Below are 23,190 nucleotides of genomic sequence, written 5' to 3' on the forward strand. Positions count from 1 at the left end.
AACACCAAATTCATGTACAAAGGCAAGATAACATTCAGAAATTCCCAGTCTCTAAAGGAGCTAGTCAAGATTAATTTTTAGTGAAAAACTTTTCAAAAAAGATTAAAATTTATTGCAGGTGATTAAATAACTGTTCTGTGCTTTTTAAACAGAATACAACAGAGGAACCAAAATTCAAACTTTCTACTCTCTTTAAAATATTATTGCTACAATTATATACATCAATGTATATTTTAGAAAAACTGTTGTGCAGGCTCTAAAGAAATAATTTCTTGATTATTCTACAACACATACTGTATAAATAAAATGTATATAATTTGTTAATAATGGCATTAATTATTAAATTTATTTTTCATATGAGTTTCTTCAACAAATTTTCATTGTTTATATATATATATATATATATATATATATATATATATATATATATATATATATATATATATATATATATATATATATATATATATATATAATATGTATTTATAGATTTAATATGAAAGCTTCCTATTGTAATGGGTACCATGATTCAACTTGCAGAAAATGTTGACATATCTTCGCATCCCTCACACCCCCCAGACCCCAAAAAACCACTGTTCAAAAGTTTACATATATATATTTCACTTTCTTGTGGACATGATAACTGCCATAATTTTTTGCCAATCACTTTCAAATTGATACATAACATATAATGACCCAAAATATCGGTCAAGTTTGTTAATGGGCAAAATCAGACCCTGGGGGGGGGGGGATTTTTTGAAAAAACTGAATATTGCTATAACTTTCTTATTAAGTATAATATCAAATTCTTTTAAAGTTCCTATTCTTTGAATAAGGGCCTAAAACTTATCTAAGCAAAGTTTTTTGATATGCACCTTACCAGCACGTTGATATGTACTCTAAAACTTTCGGCTTACACTCCTGAGACTAAATGAGCATCACATGAACAGAGACATAAAAATTCGGTACAGCCAAAAAAAGTGAAAATATCCCCACATGTTCAAGATTATGCTGACAGTCTTTTTCGATTCTGAGGGAGTTGTTTACAGTGAATTTATGCCCCGAGGAACAACAATCAATGCCGAATCTTATGTGAGTCTTTAAAAAAATTGCGTAAAGCCATTAAAGATCGAAAACCCAGAAATTTGAGCGATGGAGTCATTCTTCTTCATGACAACGCTACTCCTCATCCAGCTTATGTGACAAAAGGAGTTACTACAAAAAAAGTCAAGTGGGAAGTGTGGTCTCATCCACCTTAGAGCCCTGACCTAGCACCATGCGACTATCACCTGTTTGGTCCTCTCAGGCGAGACCTGGTAGAGGAGCATTTCGCTAATAATGATGAACTAAAGGAAGCAGTCCTTAAATGGTTGAAGGAAATTGGACAAAATTTTTATGAGAGTAGAATTGAAAAACTTGTCACAAGTTAAGAAAAGTGAGTAAAAAAACATGATGATTATGTTGTAAAATATAGTTATTTGTTCAATAAAAAAAAAAATTATCTTATAAATATCTGTTTGTTTCACAGAGGGGATGTAATATAATTTCTGATTGTTCCTCATATCATATACCGAATATCAACAAAATCAAAATTAGTGATGCACTGATCATTTGTTGAATTAAAATGCAATACCCCTTGTTGTCATTGATTTATTTTCCTATCCTGATTGGATAGTTACAGAAATAATCTGTGAGGGCGGTGAATGTTAAGAGTAATCTGCGATAATGAAGAGTAAATGTATGATGTCATTGGTTTAGTTTCCTATTCTGATTAGATAGTTACGGAAGTAATCTGTGAGAAAGGTGAATGTTAAGAGCAATCTGCAACATTGAAGACTGAATATGTATTGTTTTCCTATTTTGATTAGATAGTTACGGAAATAATCTGTGATGTTGAGGGGAGGTATTCCATTTTAATTCAACAAATTTTCAGAACTTATATTGCACCACTATTTTTGATTTTCATGATATTTTTTATATGATAATTGCCCACCTTGTAGTGGCCAAAAAATAGTTTTTTTAATTTTGAAAAAAATTTTTTCTTAAGTATAAACTATTTTTTTACATGCTAACAGGTAAAAACAGTCATTTTCGTCACTTTTTCCATGAGCTGTAGCTTCTTATTTTTCATCATGCAGAGCTCAAAAGGGGTTTTTGAAAGTGTAAAGATGGAACATCGGCTTAATGGACTCAAATTTTATTTTGTTACATAACCAAAGTTTGTAATGTTTACTGAATCTACATTTACAATTTGTTGTTTTTTTTCAAAATTTTGGCCTAAAATAAATAATAAACGGCTTAGGGTAACAGGCTTGTTTTTCTTTACTTTTAACTCATTAGTATTATTAGTACTTTTAAAAAATTGGACTGTTACCGAGTGTCTTTCTTAAAAAAAAAAAAAAATGGCGGCAAATCATAAGATTTTGAAAATGTCTCATTTTTGGGGCCCATAAACCACATCTGGGACAGGTAGAGAAAAAATGAAATTTTTACAGCAGTAAATACTATATATGTATTTTTAAACCATTTAAAACTTATTTTATTACTTAAAGGGGTTGATGAGTAATGAAGCCATCAAATCTGCTAAGAACATCATTCCTTCTAATCATGAACAACTTATCTAAAAAATTCACAGCACGTATTTTTTCAGATAATAATTTTAGGTCTACTGCACAAAATATTTTGATATGTCTATGAGCTAGCTTATATTGAATTATATTGTGTTAGTTAAAGCATCACTCATACACACAAACTCATGTTTAAACACAAAAATGAATAGACATGCGTGGACATGAATGTTTGCGTAATCCTGAATGTAAACATTGTAGAAGGCTTAGTTACTGTTTTGATTTCAATGTGATATGTTGTACTGTTGCTTGTGTTAATTAATTCTGTGGTTAGGTGCATTCTGTGGTTAATGCACACTTGTTAATATAGTAATTTATTTTGCAGTGAACTTCTCTTTTATGCGATATCTTTTATTTTTAATATTATTAATTGAAGAGATTTTTATTTTAGCTGTAGAGAAACTGGAATAAGACAAAGTGAGGTGAAATTAGTAGTTTTATAATTTATACTAATTGAATTGTTATTGCAAGAACCCTTGCATTTTATAAAAATGGATATCTAGTGTTTAATTGGCATTCACACTGAAACACGATCTCACAAATTGATTTACAATTGATCTTCAGTATTGTACGATATTTTAGAGTTTACTGAACAGCAAATAACATTGATATCTTTAAGTGGATGTACTGAAACAAAAATTATCTGCACTTTTCATAAAACGAAATATTTAAATAAATATTTTCATATTAATGGGAAATGTTGCTCTGACTCATTTAGCTGTCACACTAAACTGGTTAAAAAATCTCTTCGAGATATCTTTGACATTTTCAACAATTAATCCAAATTTAAAATTAACTCCAAAAAGAGCATTGGGTATAAAATACTTAAATAAAGTACAAAAATCACAAGATGATACAGAAAGTGAACTGGAATGTCAAGATATATTTGAGCCTTAATACGTTACAGTCGAGTCTGTGAATAAAGCTTGTTCAGCACTTGGCATTTCCACCATTAAGGTTCAAAAATAATCAAGCAGTGCAAAGGAACCAATGTTCAAAAATAAAGTTACAAAAATAGCTGTGTCAGTTACCAGTAAATCAAATGATTCCTTTGATTTAAATATTTTTACAGAAGAAACCAGTTTAGTACCACAAAATTATGCGGATTTAGGTAGGGAATATGAAGAATTAATCATTAAAATAAAGGATAAAATGAAAACAGTTACAGCAACCCAAGAAAAAAAAATATATTTTAAGATTATTTCCATGTAGCTTGAGCATTCTAAAAATACAAAATGAATTTAGTGTTGATCAATATTTAGCCATCAATTCAAACAATTATTTAAAACAACTGGAATTTTGCCACAAATTGGCAAAAAGAAACCCAGTCATGTAATTAAATGTGTCCAAGATTTTTACCACAATGATGAGCACAGCCGAATGATGCCCGGCAAGAAGGACTGTGTCTCTAAGACAAGCTGACAGGAAGAAAATTAATATTCAGAAAAGCTTATCTTATGTAACTTAAAAGAATTATAGACAGCCTTCAATAAAAAACATAATTTAAAAATTAGTTTATCTTAATTTGCTGCTTTAAGACCTAAATATTGTGTTTTGGTTGGTGGGTCAGGTACTCACTCTGTATGTGTGTGTGTCTCACCCACCAAGATAAACTCTTGTTATCTACTATAACAATGAAATTTGATTCTAAAATTCTCCTTTCAACCATGGTATGTGTTATAGAAAATGAAGCGTTAATCCTATCAGTGTGAAAAATGTCCAGGCACTAATGAAGTGCTCAGATTACTACAAGAAAGCTGAGATGGTTTTGATTCTGAAATTATCCACAAATAGTAGGTTTCTGTTGAACATTGTGCACTAACTACACAAATTCTTCCATTTCTAGAGTACTTAGATAAACTTAGTGAAAATTTAAATAATCTAAAAAGGCCTCATTTTGTTGCACAGAAACAAGCTAATTTCCTCAACATTAAAAAGGAAAACTTGTTGGAGAGTGGATGTATTGTAATGAGAAACGTTTCTCAAAATTTTCCTTTCATGATACAGGATGAAGTCCAGTCACATCACTGGTCAAAAAATTTATTCTATAGTACATCTATTTCTGAAATATTTAAAAAAAAAAAGGAAAATTACAAAGCCAAAGTTACTGTGCGATTAGTGAGTACTTGAAGTACAATACTACATCATTCTTCTGCTTTTAAGAGCAAGTTATAAATAAAGTAAAAACATTGTTACCACAAGTTAAACAATTTGTTTATTTTTCTTATGACTCCTCAGGGCAGTATAAAAACAAAATATATTTCATAAATTTGTGCTACCATCAAGAACATTTTGAAATCACAGCTGAACGGCATTTTTTTGCCTCATACCACGGACAAAGACCATGTGTTGGTAGTGGTGGAACTGTAAAAAGGACTGTAACTAAAGCAAGCTTTCAAAGGACAGTCAACAATCAAATTGTTAACACCTTCTGAAATGTACAATTATTGCAAAGGCAAAAATATAAAAGCATAACATTTATTTTCTGCTCTAATAAAGATGTTCAAGAGACTGAAGAATACCTCCCTTCTCATTATCAGGTAATCACAACAGTCCTAGAAACAAGAACCTTTCACAGTTGTGTTCCAACAAGTTAGAAATGTATTCTGAAAGTCTGGGCGACCTCTGAATTAGAAACATTTACATTAATATCAGTACACGAGGTCATTAGTATTTTTGATTGCTTTATAGGTTTACCAAAGCCAAAATTTAAAAATTATGTCTGCTGCATATACGTTGGCAAGTGGTCAACAAGCAAGTCAAAATACATGAAAATGAAAAGGAATATCGAATACACTTTTTCCATCTGCAGAGTCCTGGTACTTCATTCAAGAAATCATTGAGGGATAATCAAACAGGGGTTCAACTGGACAATATTTTAAAGATTCTCACCCTTCAGAGCTTTTTCTATCAACTACTGGAAGAGGACACAACATTACACCAAAGATGAGTGAGGACTTACCAGTTCTACCCAATAAAAAAATGGCAGGAGCACTGAGTTATGTTTGTTATCAAAAAGTGCAAGATTTATTCATTACTTCCATTAGCAGTATTAAAATAAGGTAAAAGTGAATTGAACAACTTACAATGAAAATGGCTGTTTTTACATGTTCGTGAGTTAGAAAATAGTCTATAACTCAAGAAAAAGGTTTTTTAAAAATATGAAAAAATATTTTTTGGCCACTACAAGGAAGGTAGTTCATATACCAAATATCATCAAACTCAAAAATAGTGATGCACTGATCATTTGTTGAATTAAAATGTAATACCCCTTATATGAAAATAATTCTGTTGTCTTGTTTTGTAGAGGAAGAAATTGTTCGTTTTTAAGAATAATGAATATTTTTTTTAACTGTTCATAGCACATTTATATGTTATTACCGGATACATATATTAAAATTTTTAAATTTTAATAGGAAAACTGGATATTTTTGAAGAAGCCATTAGGAGTACAACTAATATGTTATTTCAAATACTGAGTATAAAAAATGTTTAATAGTTATGATGGGCTTTTGGGAAAATACTTATGATATTTTTTTTTTTTGTAACATGTTTCACGCAAAACTGTATGGTTTGATTTTGTTGGACAGTAAAATAATTTACTGTATAATATGACACTAAATAATGTAATGTAATAATACAGAAGTCTAATAAAATACTCAGAAATTTCACACAATGAAAAACGAAATACCAATGTTGTTATTATGTAAGCAATCAACTTATTTTATGTTTATCTGAAAAGCACATAATTTTATCCATATTTAAAGGAAGGTATTACAAACCATCTCTAGTGAATAACTTTTGGAATTGTTAATGAGAAATTTTGTTATCTACAGAATATGCAAAAAGTAACACAACTTTACGGAAGAATGTTTCCTCCTTTTGTTGCAGGTTTAATTGAGGAAAAATTGGTTATACAATGCAGCAGAGAATATTAATTGTCTCTCAATAGATTAGATGTGCCAGTTATGCCCAGACCCGGAATACCTTCACAGAAAAGTATGGTGTGGATGGACCAAACAAGTCCTCCATCAGGGACTGTACGATAAGTTCCAAGAGACAGGGAATGTGGCAAATGCAGCCAAAAGTGGTCGACCAAAAGAGCTAACACCAGAAAAGTTGAAGTGCAAGCTGCGTATTGTTAGTCCCAAGAAGTCTGTGTGAAGCCATTGCACCAGTGACGGGATTGCACAAGTGTTTAAAGATGCATCCGCATAGAATTCATGTTGTTCACAAGTAGTTACCTGCAGACACTAGAAAATTTGCAGCTTTCTATCAGTATTTCATGTCAACTGTAAAGCCAGATGGGGAAGAACTCTATGATTGGTTTTGGTGTTTCATATCCACCTTGATGTATATATAAATGCACAGAATTCACGCATTTCGTGTATGGAGAATCCACATTAGCTACACGAATCTCTTCTGCACAGACAAAAAGTTTTCTGTATAGACATTCCTGAATTGCAGAGCAAAATTGAACAATGTATCGCAACAATTCATCAACAAATGTTACAACATGAGAGACCATGTAACGTCGTACTGCATTGTGAATCGCATAATGGAGGCCAATTTCAACAACTATTCTAACTTACTCATTTTCACATAAGGTTGTATCACTTTTTCAACACCTTTTTTTTTTCTTTTCCCTGTTTAGCCTCCGGTAACTACTGCTTAGATAATTCTTCAGAGGATGAAATGTATGAGTGTAAATGAAGTGTAGTCTTGTACATTCTCACTTCGACCATTCCTTTGACCATGTGTGGTTAATTGAAACCCAACCACCAAAGAACACCGGTATCCACGATCTAGTATTCAAATCCATGTAAAAATAACTGGCTTTACTAGGACTTGAACGCTGTAACTCTCGACTTCCAAATCAGCTGATTTGGGAAGACGTGTTAACCACTTGACCAACCCGGTGGGTTACTTTTTGAACACCTGCATATTCATAGAAAGTTTTCCTAAAATCATGCTGATTGTTTGTTTTGTAACAGTTTTAATCGTTAAGTTTTTAAATTTATTTTCTAGGATTTTTTCTTCAAGTACTTTGGAAAATTCATAATAAAGAAATTGATGTAAAATTTAGTAAATCAAGAGCAAAGACTTTCTTTTGATGGTGTGTTACAAATGAAATCACAACTTAATGGAATCGTTAAATTGATAATAAGAGGAACAAATAATAGTTCGTTTATTTTTTGCTTGATAAATTAATTCGCTAAAGAAGATATGAAACTTGTAGATGGAAATTAAATTTTTTAGCGTATAAAAATGCTAGGTCTGAATGAAATTCAAACCCAGGATCCCAGGTCATTGTGTATAATGGGATTATAATCTACAAAAACATCATCAACATGCCTAGTCCATAATAGGATATCATGTGTATGAATAATGCCATAAATAATTTTATCTTCAAAATCCTGTGAATAAATCTTGGACATGATAGCTGATAATGGAAAACACACTAATAAAATATTTTTCTGAATATAATATTTATCATTAAGTATAAAGTAATTTTGTCTGCAAATATTTCTAGCAATAGTAATATTATCAATAAACAACAGGTCTTCATTATTGTATATTAATTTGTTTTTTATTATTTGAACTGTTTTATCTATGGATATGCTAACGTACATATTACTAATATCATAATGTACCATCCTAGTTTTTTCTCCAATTGTTAAATTTTTTAAATTTATTTACAAATTCAAATTTGTTTTTTATATTGTATTTATAATCTGAATTAATTTATATCCTAAGTATTTTATCTATGTGCAGTTGTGAAATCAATCAAAGGTTGCATACGTATACCAGGTTTATGTATTGTTGGGAGTCTTGTCAATTTTGGTGCTCTTAGTTCAAATGGCTATAATCTAATTAATAATATTATGGTACTTTTTATTAAACTTTTAATTATTTTTAGAAATTTATTAGTGGGGCAATTTATTTCTTTGAAATTATTTTCTAATTCATACTGTTTCATCAGAGTATTATATTTTTCAGTATACATAATGACAGGTGTTGGTTTTATCAGATTTTAAGATAATGCAATTATTATTATTTTATTTATTTTTTAATTGGTAAATTACTTTTTTATTAATATTTTTGGAAACTGGTTTGCAGTCAAATATTTACTTTTGATTTTCTGGATTTTACTGCTAATGTTATGTAATTGTTTTTGTCACCAGGATTTATTTTATTAATACTTATTTCAGAACCAAATACTACATTTTTAATAACATTATTCTTACCACAATCATTCAAATTAAATTTAAATATGTCTGTATGTATTTATATATTTAATACATTCATATGCTTATTCCTAAAATAATTTTTTTTTAATTTTGGCTATTCCTATTGAGAATGTTTAATCATTCTGCTCAGTACACTATTTTATAAATTATTGTTTTATTAATAATTAAAAATAGTAATTCTATAAAAGTTATGATTTCTCGTCATTTTTAATGTTGTAATGCTTTGAGCAATAAATCAAAACTACAGATTGTAGAAACAGCATAATAGTTAATTTTATATCAGTGATGGTAAACATACCTCTCTATATTTGTAATATTTTAATTATGCTTTTAATTTAATTAAAATTTCTGAAACACTTTGGTAAAATTTTAAACATAGAGAAAACCTAAAATAATTGGTGGAAAATTTAATTTCCACAAATAAATGTACTCGACTACTAGGATGCAATTTGATACTATTTATTAACATTGAATTATTGATTATAACTATATAAGAAGTATTTGAATTAATCATGTGAATATTTTAGTATTTACAACAGTATGTCAGTTATTGTTATTTAAGCCATTGTTCCAGTATCATTTTAAATGGCTTTGAGTAGGAAAATTAAAAAAAATTAATGAAAATACTACAGCTAAACTGTTCAAATGTTAAAAATGTTGTAAATATTTCTGATGTGATAAAATGTAATAGTATTTTTAAGTTATTGTACAACATATGATTAGTTATATAAAGTTATGGGTTTGTCACAGCATTTTAAGAGATTTTGACTGGGATTTTTAAATGATATCTAACATGGAATTATGATGGAATATAAAAAATCTGAACTACTATAAACCCAAACTGGCATAATTAAAGACTTATACCATAACTTTTAAGTATAGAATGTGATGAGAACATTTTTTTAACTATTAGAATTTGCTAATAGTTTTTAAGTGTAAATTCAGTGATATGTTTGGATTTTTTGTAATTATTGAAATGCTATCACAATTCAAAATATTAGCTGCAGTATTAAAATTTCAGGGTTTGATTCATCACTAACCACTTTTTTCATTTTTTGATAATCTTTTCTTTCAATAGAAGTTTGCTGCACATTCCAGTAATTTGCTTAAAATTACTAAAAATAGCTTGTTATATCCAGCTAAGTATAAAAAACCAATATTTTGTATGGCTTTATACAACAAGCCTACTTTTTCATTATTTTGATACTAGTTATAAATTTTACTAATGAACACTATTCTTTTAAAGTAAACAAAATACACACATACCACTCTTTTCCTTAAATAAAAGTTTTCAAGCTTTAAAACAAACTATTTAGCACATGTTTTTTGTTCAACATATTTAATAATATATTTATTATTCACCCACAAACTACTTGTTATTCAGAACAAAATATTCATGTAATAAGTGAAAATATTTTAATTTTAATTCACTAGTAAAGCTATCCGTACTTGAAGAATACACAAAATTTACTGTGAAGAGAAATTAAAACTAAGCACACAGTGAGTAAAATATCAACCCTTTAAATTAACTCCCTGAACACAATTTGAATGGTGATCGAGGAGTGAATTTCCAGCTGTTTTCAAGCACTTCTTTAGACTTAAGTAAAATATATTTTTCTATTTTGAAAAAACTAGTCGCATTAAAAGTGATATATTTTAGTGCATGAAACAAGTCTAAAACAATCGTTATTTGCCTTGAAATTTATAGTGCAGGGCCCATTTAAAATGGTCAACATGTTTAGCTACTTACATTGATAATCAAGAAAAACATTGATGCTTCAAGTTTCTGTATCCAACTGATGTGGAGTATAATTGTATAGATTTTTTTATCTCCAAATGAAATCAAAACCTCTAATATCAGGTCTTTACTCACTCAAGACTACCAGAAATGGAGAATATGCTTTCAACCATATTAAATAAATGATATCATAAAGAAAACAAACTTTTTTATTATTTGCATATTCAAAATAGTAAATTTTAAGAACAGGATCCCATGACAAGCTGACTAGACTTTAAATTTTCATAAACAATTTAACAATATTGTAAAAAAATATGTAAAAAAACAATAAAATTATTTTTTTATTATCTAATCCGAAATTTAATTTCAAAAACAGTTGTAATAACCACTTACCGGCATTTTTATATACGAAAACTGAATCAAAGCACCAAGAAGTGAACTACCTGATTAATTTTAAAAAAATTGTAAAATACCTAGGTACTACTAACTTAAAAGAGGTTATATTTATTAACACTTCGTATAATTTCGCGAAGCCATTAAATAATTAAATTAACTAATAATTAAGAAAATGATTTGAATATAGCTTAAGGTTCAGCAATATATTAAAATGGTTACAACAAATTTGTGAAATTAATTAAATACCGGTAACGCAAAACTTATAATTATAACCCTCATAAGATCCAACGACCAGCTCCACGTTGGATGCGAGTTGGTCTGCTACCATTTCAGCCAACAAATGAAAATTGAAAACCAAACTTTTTAAAGCATTTTTCACCAACTTAAATCTATGAAACATTTTTTTCTAAAGCTAAAACTATTTATTTAATTGTATCTTAATCTATAATACTACATTATTTATTTATTATTTTTGAGTTGTACAAATGAATGAAGGAATTTTATATTTAATGAAGAAATGATAGAATAATTTCATTTTATTTTTTTTTAAATACTAAATCTAACATTTTTTAAACTTTTAATGACTAACATATGGTATAATTTAAGATATTAACTCTAAAAAATTCCCTTTAATATAACTGTTAAGGGAATGTTTTTAGCAAAATTTACCAGTTTTATTTATCAGCTGAAACCTGCGACCAACGGTATTGGGATGATGTTTGGTTTATTTGTTTGTTATTATTTTAATGTTTAAACATCGTAATCATGCACTTAAAATGTATTTTTAATAATATTAATTGTTAAATGGATATACGGTTAAAGTTCCACTTCTCTTGATAGTAGGATAGTTGTTTAACCCAATTTTCACAGGTAAGTTAGGTTATAAAGACAGTTTACGGAAATTTATTTTTTAGTAGTTTTAATAATGAGGTCGTTTGTAATTTAGTTGGTATTTTATCTTATTTAATTAGTTGTGATAATAAGCAGCAATTAAAAAAGGTACTGTATAATGTCAACTTCTTGTGTGAATTTTGTTTTAATTTACTTACTTTCTGTTACAAGATATTATAATCCAATAAGGATAAAAATAAATCGCTCAGTAGGTGTTCCAACTTTTCGTTCCTTTTTTCTTTTTTGTTTATTTAAGATTTTTTGAAGCCTAACTCCAGTTGCTTTAATCAATTTTTAATAAACTACTTAAAAATTAATCGCCATAAGAAGCTGTCGATTTTTGTTGTGATCTATTTTAGTACTGACTATGTAGGAAAGGGAGAAGATTTCAACATATTTAAATTATTCTAGGTAGCCAGAAAATTGTGAATAACTTATCTAAAATATATTTATTTGTCATGTATTCATGACGGGAAGATAAAAGGTATTCATGTAACCTGACAGTTCTTTAAAATAATTTTTTTTTAATGACAATATTTATTAACATATGATTTTTTACTTAATTAAGATTGTATTTTCAAACAGAAAGTTATATATTGCCCTACTTGTAAGACACCATCACCAAACAGTTGCTGGTGACCTGACATAGACATCTCGTTACTTTTGTTCTCTGAAAAGTAACATAACCAAATTGAAGAATAACAAGATTCCATGTACTACTGATTAGGAAAAGTGGTAAATGGGTCAATCAAATTTCATTTTGGTAATTTTTTTCAAGAGGCAGGGATGGCATACACAGTTTGAATTATTTTTTTATATGTAGGTATATGTTAGAATATTTTTAAGCTAAATTTTTATGAATTTTTGAAAACTATATTTAAAAAAAAAATTCAAATTTTGGCTTCAAATAACTGATGGGACTCAGAAGTTTCTGAAAATGAAATTCCAGCCCAGCCTTCTTCACATAAATATGATGATCCTATTTTAAAACTAAAAGAAAAATGTGTTCATGCCTCTAAAGAAGATAAGGTTGAAATTATCAGTTTACTTCCCCAATATATTTATATAATTTATATATATATTATGTATTTCACTTTTTTATGGACACGATAACTGCCGTAATTATTGCGCCAGTCACTTTCAGATTGATACATAAAATATAATGACCCAAAAACTCGGTCGAGTTTGTTAATGGGAAAAATTGGACCATGGGGTGGTAATGAGGGGGCTTTTTAGAAAAAACAAAATGTTGATATAACTTTCTTGTTAAGTAAAATATCAAATTCGTTAAAGTTTTTATTATTTTTTGGATAATGGCCTAAAATTTATCTAAGTAAAGTTTTTTAATATCACCAACCATTGGCCCAGGGGGTGAAAAAAATGGGGTTTCAAAGACCAAAAAATAGGGTTTCAAAGACAAAAAAAATCATACCTCTCTTAATAGGTACCGTATCTAATTGGTTTAAAGTGGTCATTTGTCTGAAACAAGTTTTGATCTGAATCAGTTTAAAGTGGTCATTAGTCCTCTAAACATTACCTAAAACTTTTGTTTGAAAAAAGTTTTGATATGACCAACCCTTACAGCAAGAGATGACCAAAATTTTGCTGTAATTGTAAGAAGATGGGCTTGTCGTATGCTTAACATGTGAAACTTTTTTCACATGCAATCATTGTCATATTTAGTAAATTTGAAGTTTTTCTTAATTTTAAGGTGGAAATTTTTTTATTCCCCTACTTAGCACTGGTGAAATCTACCTCTGCCTTTAGGCTTGCCGAAAGGAATTTTTTTTTATTAAATCCAATGAGATAGCTAAGATTTCAGAAACTCTAAAAAACCATTTTGACTGCTGTGAAAGAGTTGTTGGTATTACAAGCTATCACAAGTATGTCCCTGTGTCAGAAGGCATTGTAAGATCTTATAATGCCTTACTTCAGACTTTACGTCATGGTTACTTTACTTCAGACTCCAAGGACCATGAAGACCATCCTGTGTCAAGTATTGTATCACTTTCACTTTAGGAAAAAGACTATTGCTTGTGTGTATGACGATCAGTAGTGGATAGAAGTGGTAGATAGCCTCGAAAATGGTGATGTGCAGGTTCATTTTTTCCACCAGCTAGACCATTGATTCCCAAAGTGGTCCAGGTGGACCTCCAGAGGTCCACGGGAGACTCGACGGGGGTCTATGTTGGCGTGACAAAAAATGGGGGTTCACAATTCGTAAGGGGGGTCCACGAAAATTCATCTGATTTCCATAGTGATATTTAATGTCCTGAGTGAATTTTTTAAACGAAAAATCAATTCCATTTACAAACGTTATTTCGGTGGCAACAGTTGGAGCTCCTGCCATGGTCGGGCGATATCGTGGGTTTATAAGCCATCTTAAAAGAATTACACCAGAGGTAACTGCAATTCACTGTCATCCACCGACAACACCTAGTAGCGAAAAATCTGATTGATTGCACCAATCGCTTCAACTTGTAATTAATGCTGTTAACAAGATAAGAAGCAATTCATTGAATACGCGTTTATTTGCCCAATTGTGCGATGAAAATGATGAAGACTTCCAACGATTGCTCTTACATACTGAAGTATGCTGGTTGTCGAAAGGTGCATGTTTAACAAGATTTTACTCACTTTTTGAATCGGTTTTAGAATTTCTGCAAGATAAACATTCAGATTTAAAAGAAAACCTGATCTCTTTGAAAGCTGACATCGCGTATTTGACAGATTTGTTCAAAAAATTTAATGACATTAACTTACAATTACAAGGGGACAGTCTCAATTTAATAAAAACAAAGGGTGTAATTTCAGCTTTCCTTGGAAAATTGAAATTTATGAAGCAAAATATTAGTCGGCGCGTATTTTCCCAGTTTTCAAACTTGTCACAGGTAGAATGCCTTGATGAGGATATTCAGATATACGTTCAACATTTAATTGCCCTGCATGATGACTTAAAAATCAGATTTGAAGATATTCTGACGATGGAAATACCACCATGGATCATAAATCCATTTGATGAAACGGAAGTGGAGAATGTGATATTACAAGAGGAGCTACTCGAGCTTAGCACTAATGAGGAGCTGAAGGTGAAATTTAAAAGAGGTTATCAAACATTTTGGCTGCAGGCAGAAATACCAGAAAAATATCCTGGACTGTGGGGAATTGCGAGAAAGCTTTTGATAGCGTTTCCCTCGTCATATCTTGTCGAAAAAAGTTTTGGTGTCGTTACAAACCTTTTATCAAAAAAAGGAGCAGATTTAATATCACAGAACGGGGAGATTTGCGCTTATTCCTAACAAAACTGAAGCCAAATATTGATAATTTGCTGTCAATCCATCAAGTACATCCCTTCCATTAAACTTTTAACTATTTTGTGATTGTCATTGTAGAAGTTACATTACGTTATTAATGTTTAATTTTAATTATATTACGACAATTTTATTATATTACATTGCAATATGATAACAATAATAATTAATAGTGTAATGATTACATATTTGAATAAATGCAACACAAAAAATATACTATTTTTCTTTTGCTTTTTACCACTCTGAATGGGAAGTTATCTAAATAAAATAAGTGAGAAATGATTGCTTTCTTGTGCTGTGAGTAGATATCAAAAATGTAAAGTTGGATGGAAGCATTTTTTTATTGGCCAACTTTACTTTTTTGACATCCACTCACAGCACAGTCAATCAAAAATTAACCAATCAATTCTCACTTTTTTTTCGGAAGCTGTTAGTTCGTGGAACTCAGCCGTAACGCAAATTTTCATAGTTAGATCTGATCTTCACATTTTCCGTCGACTGGAAATATGGTAGAAATGTAGCTGCAGGGGGTCCACCGGAACCAGGAAAATTTTGAAAGTGGTCTATGAGAAAAATAAGTTTGGGAACCTCTGAGCTAGACCATGCACATCCTGTACATCATTTCAAAATTCTCAATAAGACAAAGTGTGGGTACCAATCTGCAAAGTCCTGGGACAGTTGATATCACTTGAATTAACTACAGTGACAGGTCGTTGTCACACAATTTCAAGAGAAATATCAGAAGAGATATAATAGCTGTTGGTTAACCACACCAAATAATAAATTTTCATTGCTACAAAAACAGACTATTTCATTGAAGAATAATTAATATCTCGCTGCAATTTATTTTTTCTTTGATAGTGTTTACAAAAATAAACCAATATAAAAATAAAAATAAATTCTTGAAAAAAGATGTAGGGTGCTCATTGAAATCTTAGATTGGGTAAGTTTTACAAGCATTTTTGAATCAAAATTGTATTAGGTTACTGGTATTGGTTAATTTATCATTGAATTACGACCTATCATTAATATTTTTAAAATATTGAAAACGTCAACTTTAACAACATAGGGGCTAAATATAAAAAATTCAAGTGTAAAGTAGACAAGAAACCCCCTTGGAACACTTATTTAGTGAGTCAAAATGGTTTCGCTTTTAACAGAATTTTGCATATGTTATGCAGTGTTGCATCGCAAATTTAAATTGCAGAGAAATATTTCTCAAATTCTAGACAATAATAAGAAAGTTTTAAACCGGGTGTTGCTATTTTTATGAAGTGTTAATATTTTACCCAATTTGATATTGATTTTAAGCTTCTAGTAATATTTTATCCATTTTATTTGTTGTAAGTTTTAGTTTTTAAAAGCTTTTTATTTAACTCGCTTTAGGAATAATCAAATCTTGCAACTGCTATATCTTTTGATCTATCGTATAAAAATGATTGAAATTTGATACACGTATGTAACTTCGATGTGTAAAAATAAATATTTTTACTTTTTTTAGTCATAAAAAAAATACAAAAAAAAATTATAAAAATATATTTGATTACATATAAAAAATTATTTTTTAAAAAAGCTTTTATTTAACTAATATTAATATTAACATTAATAAAAAAGGAAACAAATTAGGAAAACCCTCTAAAAAGTAAAAAATAAGAATTAAATCAAATTGAGAATTTAAAAAAATATATATAATAACAAATATAAAATGTACTGAAAAGTAAAAAATAAATTATATAAATATCTAATTAATAAAAAATAATTAATTGTAATAATTATTAAATTTTTAAATTAAAAGGTTATCTCTAGGAGCTAGTTAGGACAGTGGTTGCTAAACTGTTTTGAGGCTCAGTAGCCGTTTGTGGCACAGACATTCGTTCTTATGCTTTAGGGTGACCGAATGGGGTGGTGGCAGGAGAAATGCCAAGCAAACCAATATGCTATTCTTCGGGTTCAAACCCTCCAGGTTGAGCTGATGTCTCACATGCACCCATCTGTTGTACACATAAAAAGTGTGTTCAGGAGTGTCCTCGGCTCCACATTACAAGGAGTCCGGGGCATCCCTCTGGCGGAATCTATGAGGAAGGACGCGAACCCGCCATGAAAGGAAGTGGGCGAGGTAGTAGTCTACCTCGCCAAATCCCCTCCGGACCCACGGCTCAATCCTGGGAATCAGACGTCTCGTCCAGGTTGCTCTGTGTGGGGGGCATTGTCCCACATCGCTTGCCATTCCTCCAGGGACAATCTATGGGCTTCAGGTTTTGTCATACCAGCATATGTTCTTGCCGTTTGTTCAGCGTGTAATTGAATGGGATTATACCCGCTATCATCTCAATAGCCAGACTCGATATAGTTCGACAGGCAAAGGTAATCTTAATAGCTGCTCCTCTCTGGAGGGAGAAGAGCATCCTCATGTACCTCTTTCTGGTAAAGACCCCGATCCAGGCATTTATACTGCTTATAAAATACTGGACAGCGCAACTACCAGATCAGCTTCCGTTTCCTTTCCCTGGTGCCCGAGTAATTTTCCATCAGATGGCCTAGAGTGAGTATCTTTGATTTAGCTCTCGACGTGACCTCGCATAGGTGGGCGTTAAAAAATCCAGATCGTTTAAGCCTCATGCCGAGGTCTTAAACGACGTAAATACACCCGGGTCTTAATACACCCCGACGTGGCGACCTTCACCCCATCAACCGAGATGACAATTCGTAGAGTACTCTTCTTCCCACCATAGCCATGGTGATTGTTTTGTTGGGAGCAAGACCCATTCCCCTTGCCGCAAACCAATAACTTCTACGCCGAACCGTATCATTAGCCGTATCTTCCTCCTCGTCCCTGTTCTACTCAAAAGGCTCTCACAGGAGCGGATCCAAAACAGAGCCTTGTGGAACTTCCCCAAACATTTCCAGATCTTCTAGTCTTCTTCAGCGTTGAGGACCACGTGGTCTATTATGTAAATAGTCGTTGGTAGTGACAATCAGATATTCATTGATCCCATGTGTCTGCATTGCGTCTATGATGACTGACCACGGCAAGTTATTAAAGGCCCCCTTAACATCGAGGAGGACAACCAGCGGTATCCTCACTCAGCAGGAGCTTGCCGCCCTGTCTTTGGCTCACTTCAGAACTCGACTGACCACATCGGTGGTTGATCTCCCCCGAACAAAACCATATTGGTTGGGGGAGAAACCACCAGCCGATTCCACCTCAGCACGAATACGCTCACCCAACAGCCGCTCGAATAGCTTACCCATAACATTGAGTAGGCATATAGGTCTGAATTTGGAAGCCTCCACACAGTCAGAACCCGTTTTGGGGATGAGCACCACTCGGGTCTGCTTCCAGCACTCCGGAAAGCAACACCTCTGAAGCGCATGGTTCATTGCATCAAGGATTATACATGGATAAGCCTTAGCAAATATCCTGACAACCACAGCCGTGATCTGGACTTTTCCCGATGTTTATTTTTTGAGTTGCCCAGTAGAACTATTGAGAATTCGTTGTCATGGACGCAATCAATTCTCACTACACGGGAATAGGTCAGCCACTGCTCGAAAGGCTTGTGCCCTGGTCAGCTGAGGGAGGGTTCTACTAAACCTCTTTGTGACAATCTGGTAAGCCCTCCCCCATGGGTTGTCAGGTTCTTCCAGAAGTTGGTGCCAGGCCTCAGACTTCACCCGCTTAATCATGGCATTCAGCTCCCTTCTTGCCTTTCAATATCATTCTGTCAGCTCATCAATCAGATGGCCTTTGGCTTGCTGAAGACATCTCCTAGTATAAATTACCACCACCTTCAGGTTGGCTGTTGAGGCCGACCACCAGTAGAACAATTCTTTGCGCATCCCTGGTAGGATATTCGATTCTAATTCAACAAATTTTATTGCATCACTATTTTTTGATGTTTATGATATTTGGTGTGTGTGTTATTTTTTATGATGTGTTTGGTATGTGTACTGCCCGCCCTGTAGTGGCCAAAAAAAGTTTTTTTTTATATTTTTAAAAAAGTTTTCAGTAATACACTACTTACAGGTGAAAACAGTCATTTTCATCACTTTTTCCATGAGCTGTAGCATTCTTGCTTTACATCGTACAGAGGTCAAAAAGGGCTTTTTGGAAAGAATAAAGATGGAGGTACTTCATTTTAATGTACTCAAAATTCATTTTGTTACATAACCAAATTTTGTAATATTTACTGAAGTTACTTTTACAAATTGTTGTTTTATCAAATATTTGGCCCAAAATAAATAATTAAGTGTTTAGAGTAACAGGCCTGTTTTACCTTTTAACTCTTAGGTACTAGTAGTACTTATTAAAAAAAAAATTGGACTGTTACCGAGTGTTCTTTGTTAAAAAAAGTGGCCGCGAAATCATGAAATTTTGTAACTGTCTCATTTTTGGGGCCCAAAAACCACATGTGGGACAGGTGGCAAAAATTTGAAATTTTAACAGACATAAATAATATTTATGTACTTTAAAGTCATTTAAAATTTATTTTATTACTTAAAGGGGTTGACAAAGTAATGAAGCCATCAAATCCGCTAAAAACACCATTCCTTATAACTGTGAACAATATATCCAAAAAATTCACAGCATGTATTTTTTCATGTAGGACCCATAAATCTATGAGATAGCCTATATTGTAGATAGTTTGTTACTTAAAGTATGGCTCAAACACACACACAAACTCATGTTTAAACACAAAAATGAATAGACATGCGTGGACATGAATGTTTGCGTAATCCTGAATGTAAACATTGTAGAAGGCTTAGTTACTGTTTTGATTTCAATGTGATATGTTGTACTGTTGCTTGTGTTAATTAATTCTGTGGTTAGGTATTGTAAACTTCTTTATAAAGTAATTTTCTTAGCAGTGAACTTCTCTTTTATACGATATCTTTTATTTTTTATTTTATTAATTAGAGAAATTTTTATTTTAGCTGTAGAGAAACTGGGATAAGACAAAGTAAGGTGCAGTTGGTAGTTTTATAATTTATAATAACTGTTGTTATTTATGCTAACCGTTGCATTTCATAAAAACAGATTATGGAGTGTTCAGTTGGCTTATACACTGAAACAGTATGTCACAAATTGGCATACAATAGATCTTTAGTATTGGATGATATTTTAGAGTTTCCTGAACAACAAATAACATCGATATTTTTAAGAAGTGAATGTACTAAAACAAAAAAAATCTGTACTTTTCATAAAACCGAATATTTAGATAAATATTTTCATATTAATGAGAAAAGTTTCTCTAATCCATTTAGCTAAACTGGTTAATAGATTTCTTCCAGAAATATCTGTTATTTTCAACAAGCAATCTAAACTTAAAATTAATTTTAGGCAGAGCACTGTATACAAAATGTTAAACAAAATACAAAAACCACAAGATGATACAGAAAGTGAACCAGAATGTCAAGATATATTTTAGTCTCTCTGTGTTGTAGTCGAGTCTGTGAATAAAGCTTGTTCAGCACTTGACATTTCCTACATTAAGGTTAAAAAATTATCAAGTATCACAAAGAAACCAATTTTAAAAAATAAAGTTACAAAATTAGTCGAGTCACATACCAGTAAATTAAACAATTCTTTGATTTAAGTATTTCTATAGAAGAAACCAGTTTACTATCACAAAATTATGCCGATTTAGGTAGGGAATATAAAGAATTAATCATTAAAATGAAAACAGTTACATCAGCCCCGGAAAAATTAATATTTTTAGTTTATTACCAAGCAGCTTGGGCATTCAAAAAATTCAAAATGAGTTTAGTCTGTATTTAGCCCGTCAATCCAAACAATTATTTACAAGTGGAATTTTGCCACAAATCGTCAAAAAGAAACCTAGTCATATAATTGATGAAAATATTATTAAATGTGTCAGAATATCAGAATGAGCACAGCCGAATGATGTCCAGGAAGAAGGGTTGTGTTTCTGTAAGACAAGCTGGAAGAAAATTAATATTCAAAAAAGGCTTATCTCATGTAACTTAAAAAACTTGTTCACTGTCTTCAAAGATAAACATAATTTCAAAATAGGTTTTTCAAAATTCACTGATTTAAGACCTAAATTTTGTGTTCTGGCTGGTGGGTCAGGTACTCATTTTGTGTGTGTGTGTGTCATCCACCAAACTGTAAAACACATGTTATCTGCTGTAAAAGTGATATTCAATTATAAAACGTTGGTATATGATATAGAAAATGAAACATGCATGCTGTCAGTGTGAAAAATGTCCAGGTACTAATGAAGTGCTCAGATTACTGCAAGACAGCTGAGATGGTTTTGATTCTGAAATTATCCACAAATAGTAGGTTTCTGTTGAACATTGTGCACTAACTACACAAATTCTTCCATTTCAAGAGTACTTCACAAGATAATTTCCTCAACATTAAAAAGTAAAACTTGTTGGAGGATGGATGTATTGTAATGGGGAGACTTCTCTCAAAATTTTCCTGCCCAGTCACATCAAAATTTTCATAGTCCAGTCAAATCACTGGCCAAAAACTTATTCTACAGTACATCCATTTCTCATGTATTTTAAAAAAGAAGGAAAATGACGAAGTCAAGGCTACTGTGTGATTAGTGAGTACTTGAAGTACAATACTACATCATTCTTCTGCTTCCAAGAGCGAGCTATAAGTAAAGTAAAAACACTGTTACCACAAGTTAAACAATTTACTTATTTTTCTGATGGTTCCTCAGCGCAGTATAAAAACAAAAAAATATTTCATAAATTTGTGTTACTATCAAGAACATTTTGAAATCGCAGCTGAATGGCATTTTTTTGCCTCATACCATGGAAAAGGACCATGTGATGGTAGTGGTGGAACTGTAAAAAGAACTGTGACTAAAGCAAGCCTTCAAAGGACAGTCAACAATCAAATTGTTACACCTTTTGAAATGCACAATTATTGCAGAGGCAAAAATGTAAATATAAAAATATAACATCTATTTTCTGCTCTAATAAAGATGTTCAAGAGACTGAAGAATATCTCAGTTCAAGTTATCAGGTAATCACAACAGTCTCAGAAACAAGAATCTTTTATAGTTGTGCTCCAATAAGTCAGAAATGTATTCTGAAAGTCCAGGCTACTTCTGAATCAGAAACATTACCGTTAGTATCGGGAACACAAGGACATTAATGTTTAAGGTATATAAAAAGTAATTACTGCAGTAAACATTTCAGATTTGTGCCATCTGTCCCACGTGTGGTTTTTGGGCTCAAAAAATGAGACATTTTCAAAATCTTATGATTTGGTGGGAATTTTTTTTTTTTATAAGTATTACTAATTCCTAAGAGTTAAAAAGTAAAAAATAGGCCTGTTACCGTAAGTCCTTCATTATATATCTTGGGCCCAAAATTTGAAAAAACAACAATTTGTAAACGTAACTTCAGTAAACATTACAAGATTTGGTTATGTAACAAAATGAATTTTGAGTTACATCTTTACTCTTTCCAAAAAGCTCCTTTTGACCCTCTGTATGATGTAAAATGAGAATGCTACAACAAATGGTAAAAGTTTGAAACTGTCTGTTTTTACCTGTTGGCGAGTTAGAAAATAGTCTATTACTGAAGAAAAAGATTTTTTTTAAACATAAAAAATATTTTTTGACCGCTACAAGGTGGATAATTATATACAAAATATCAACAAAATCAAAAATAGTGATGCACTGATCATTTGTTAAATTAAAATGGAATACCCCTGGTGTGGTCTACCCCAATCACATGCCCCACTATGTGTCCATCAATCTATCCCAAAGGGGAGCAAGCTCCGCTGCTGCCACGCTCATTACCTTCTCTGTTTGAACAGGCATGAATTTCCAGAAGGGGACACACTGAGGACCCATGTGCCTGTCCCGCTGCAAACCGAACATAATCACCCGTTAATCGAACAAGAATTCATCCTCCAGTACTGTACTCATGCAAACAACTCTCCATGATTGCCATTATGTCCAGCATTGAACCACTACCTCTTCAAT

At 31.4% G+C, this 23,190-nt stretch overlaps 2 protein-coding genes across 7 annotated transcripts in view; one reads left to right on the plus strand and one right to left on the minus strand.

Annotated features, from left to right (window-relative positions):
• Positions 1-11,319, minus strand: part of LOC142328621 (transmembrane protein 208) — a 46,527-nt gene extending 35,208 nt beyond the window's left edge. For 2 of the 4 annotated variants that reach the window (XR_012757317.1, XM_075372460.1), the window contains exon 1: positions 10,629-10,907. Coding sequence is in view for 2 of the 4 variants with exons in the window: in XM_075372460.1 (XP_075228575.1) it covers positions 10,629-10,649 (21 nt within the window). In the remaining 2 variants the exon portion in view is untranslated. Of the gene's footprint in view, positions 1-10,628; positions 10,910-11,009 lie in introns of those variants that run through there. The other 2 variants (XR_012757318.1, XM_075372461.1) reach the window with 2 other exon arrangements.
• Positions 11,320-11,710: 391 nt separating this feature from the next.
• Positions 11,711-23,190, plus strand: part of LOC142328935 (palmitoyltransferase ZDHHC3) — a 52,145-nt gene continuing 40,665 nt past the window's right edge. For all 3 annotated transcript variants that reach the window (XR_012757384.1, XM_075373114.1, XM_075373115.1), the window contains exon 1: positions 11,711-11,882. The gene's annotated coding sequence lies outside the window, so the exon portion shown is untranslated. The remainder of the gene's footprint in view (positions 11,883-23,190) is intronic.

This window comes from Lycorma delicatula, chromosome 8 (genome assembly GCF_047948215.1).
Source record: "Lycorma delicatula isolate Av1 chromosome 8, ASM4794821v1, whole genome shotgun sequence".
Lineage (NCBI taxonomy): Eukaryota > Metazoa > Arthropoda > Insecta > Hemiptera > Fulgoridae > Lycorma > Lycorma delicatula.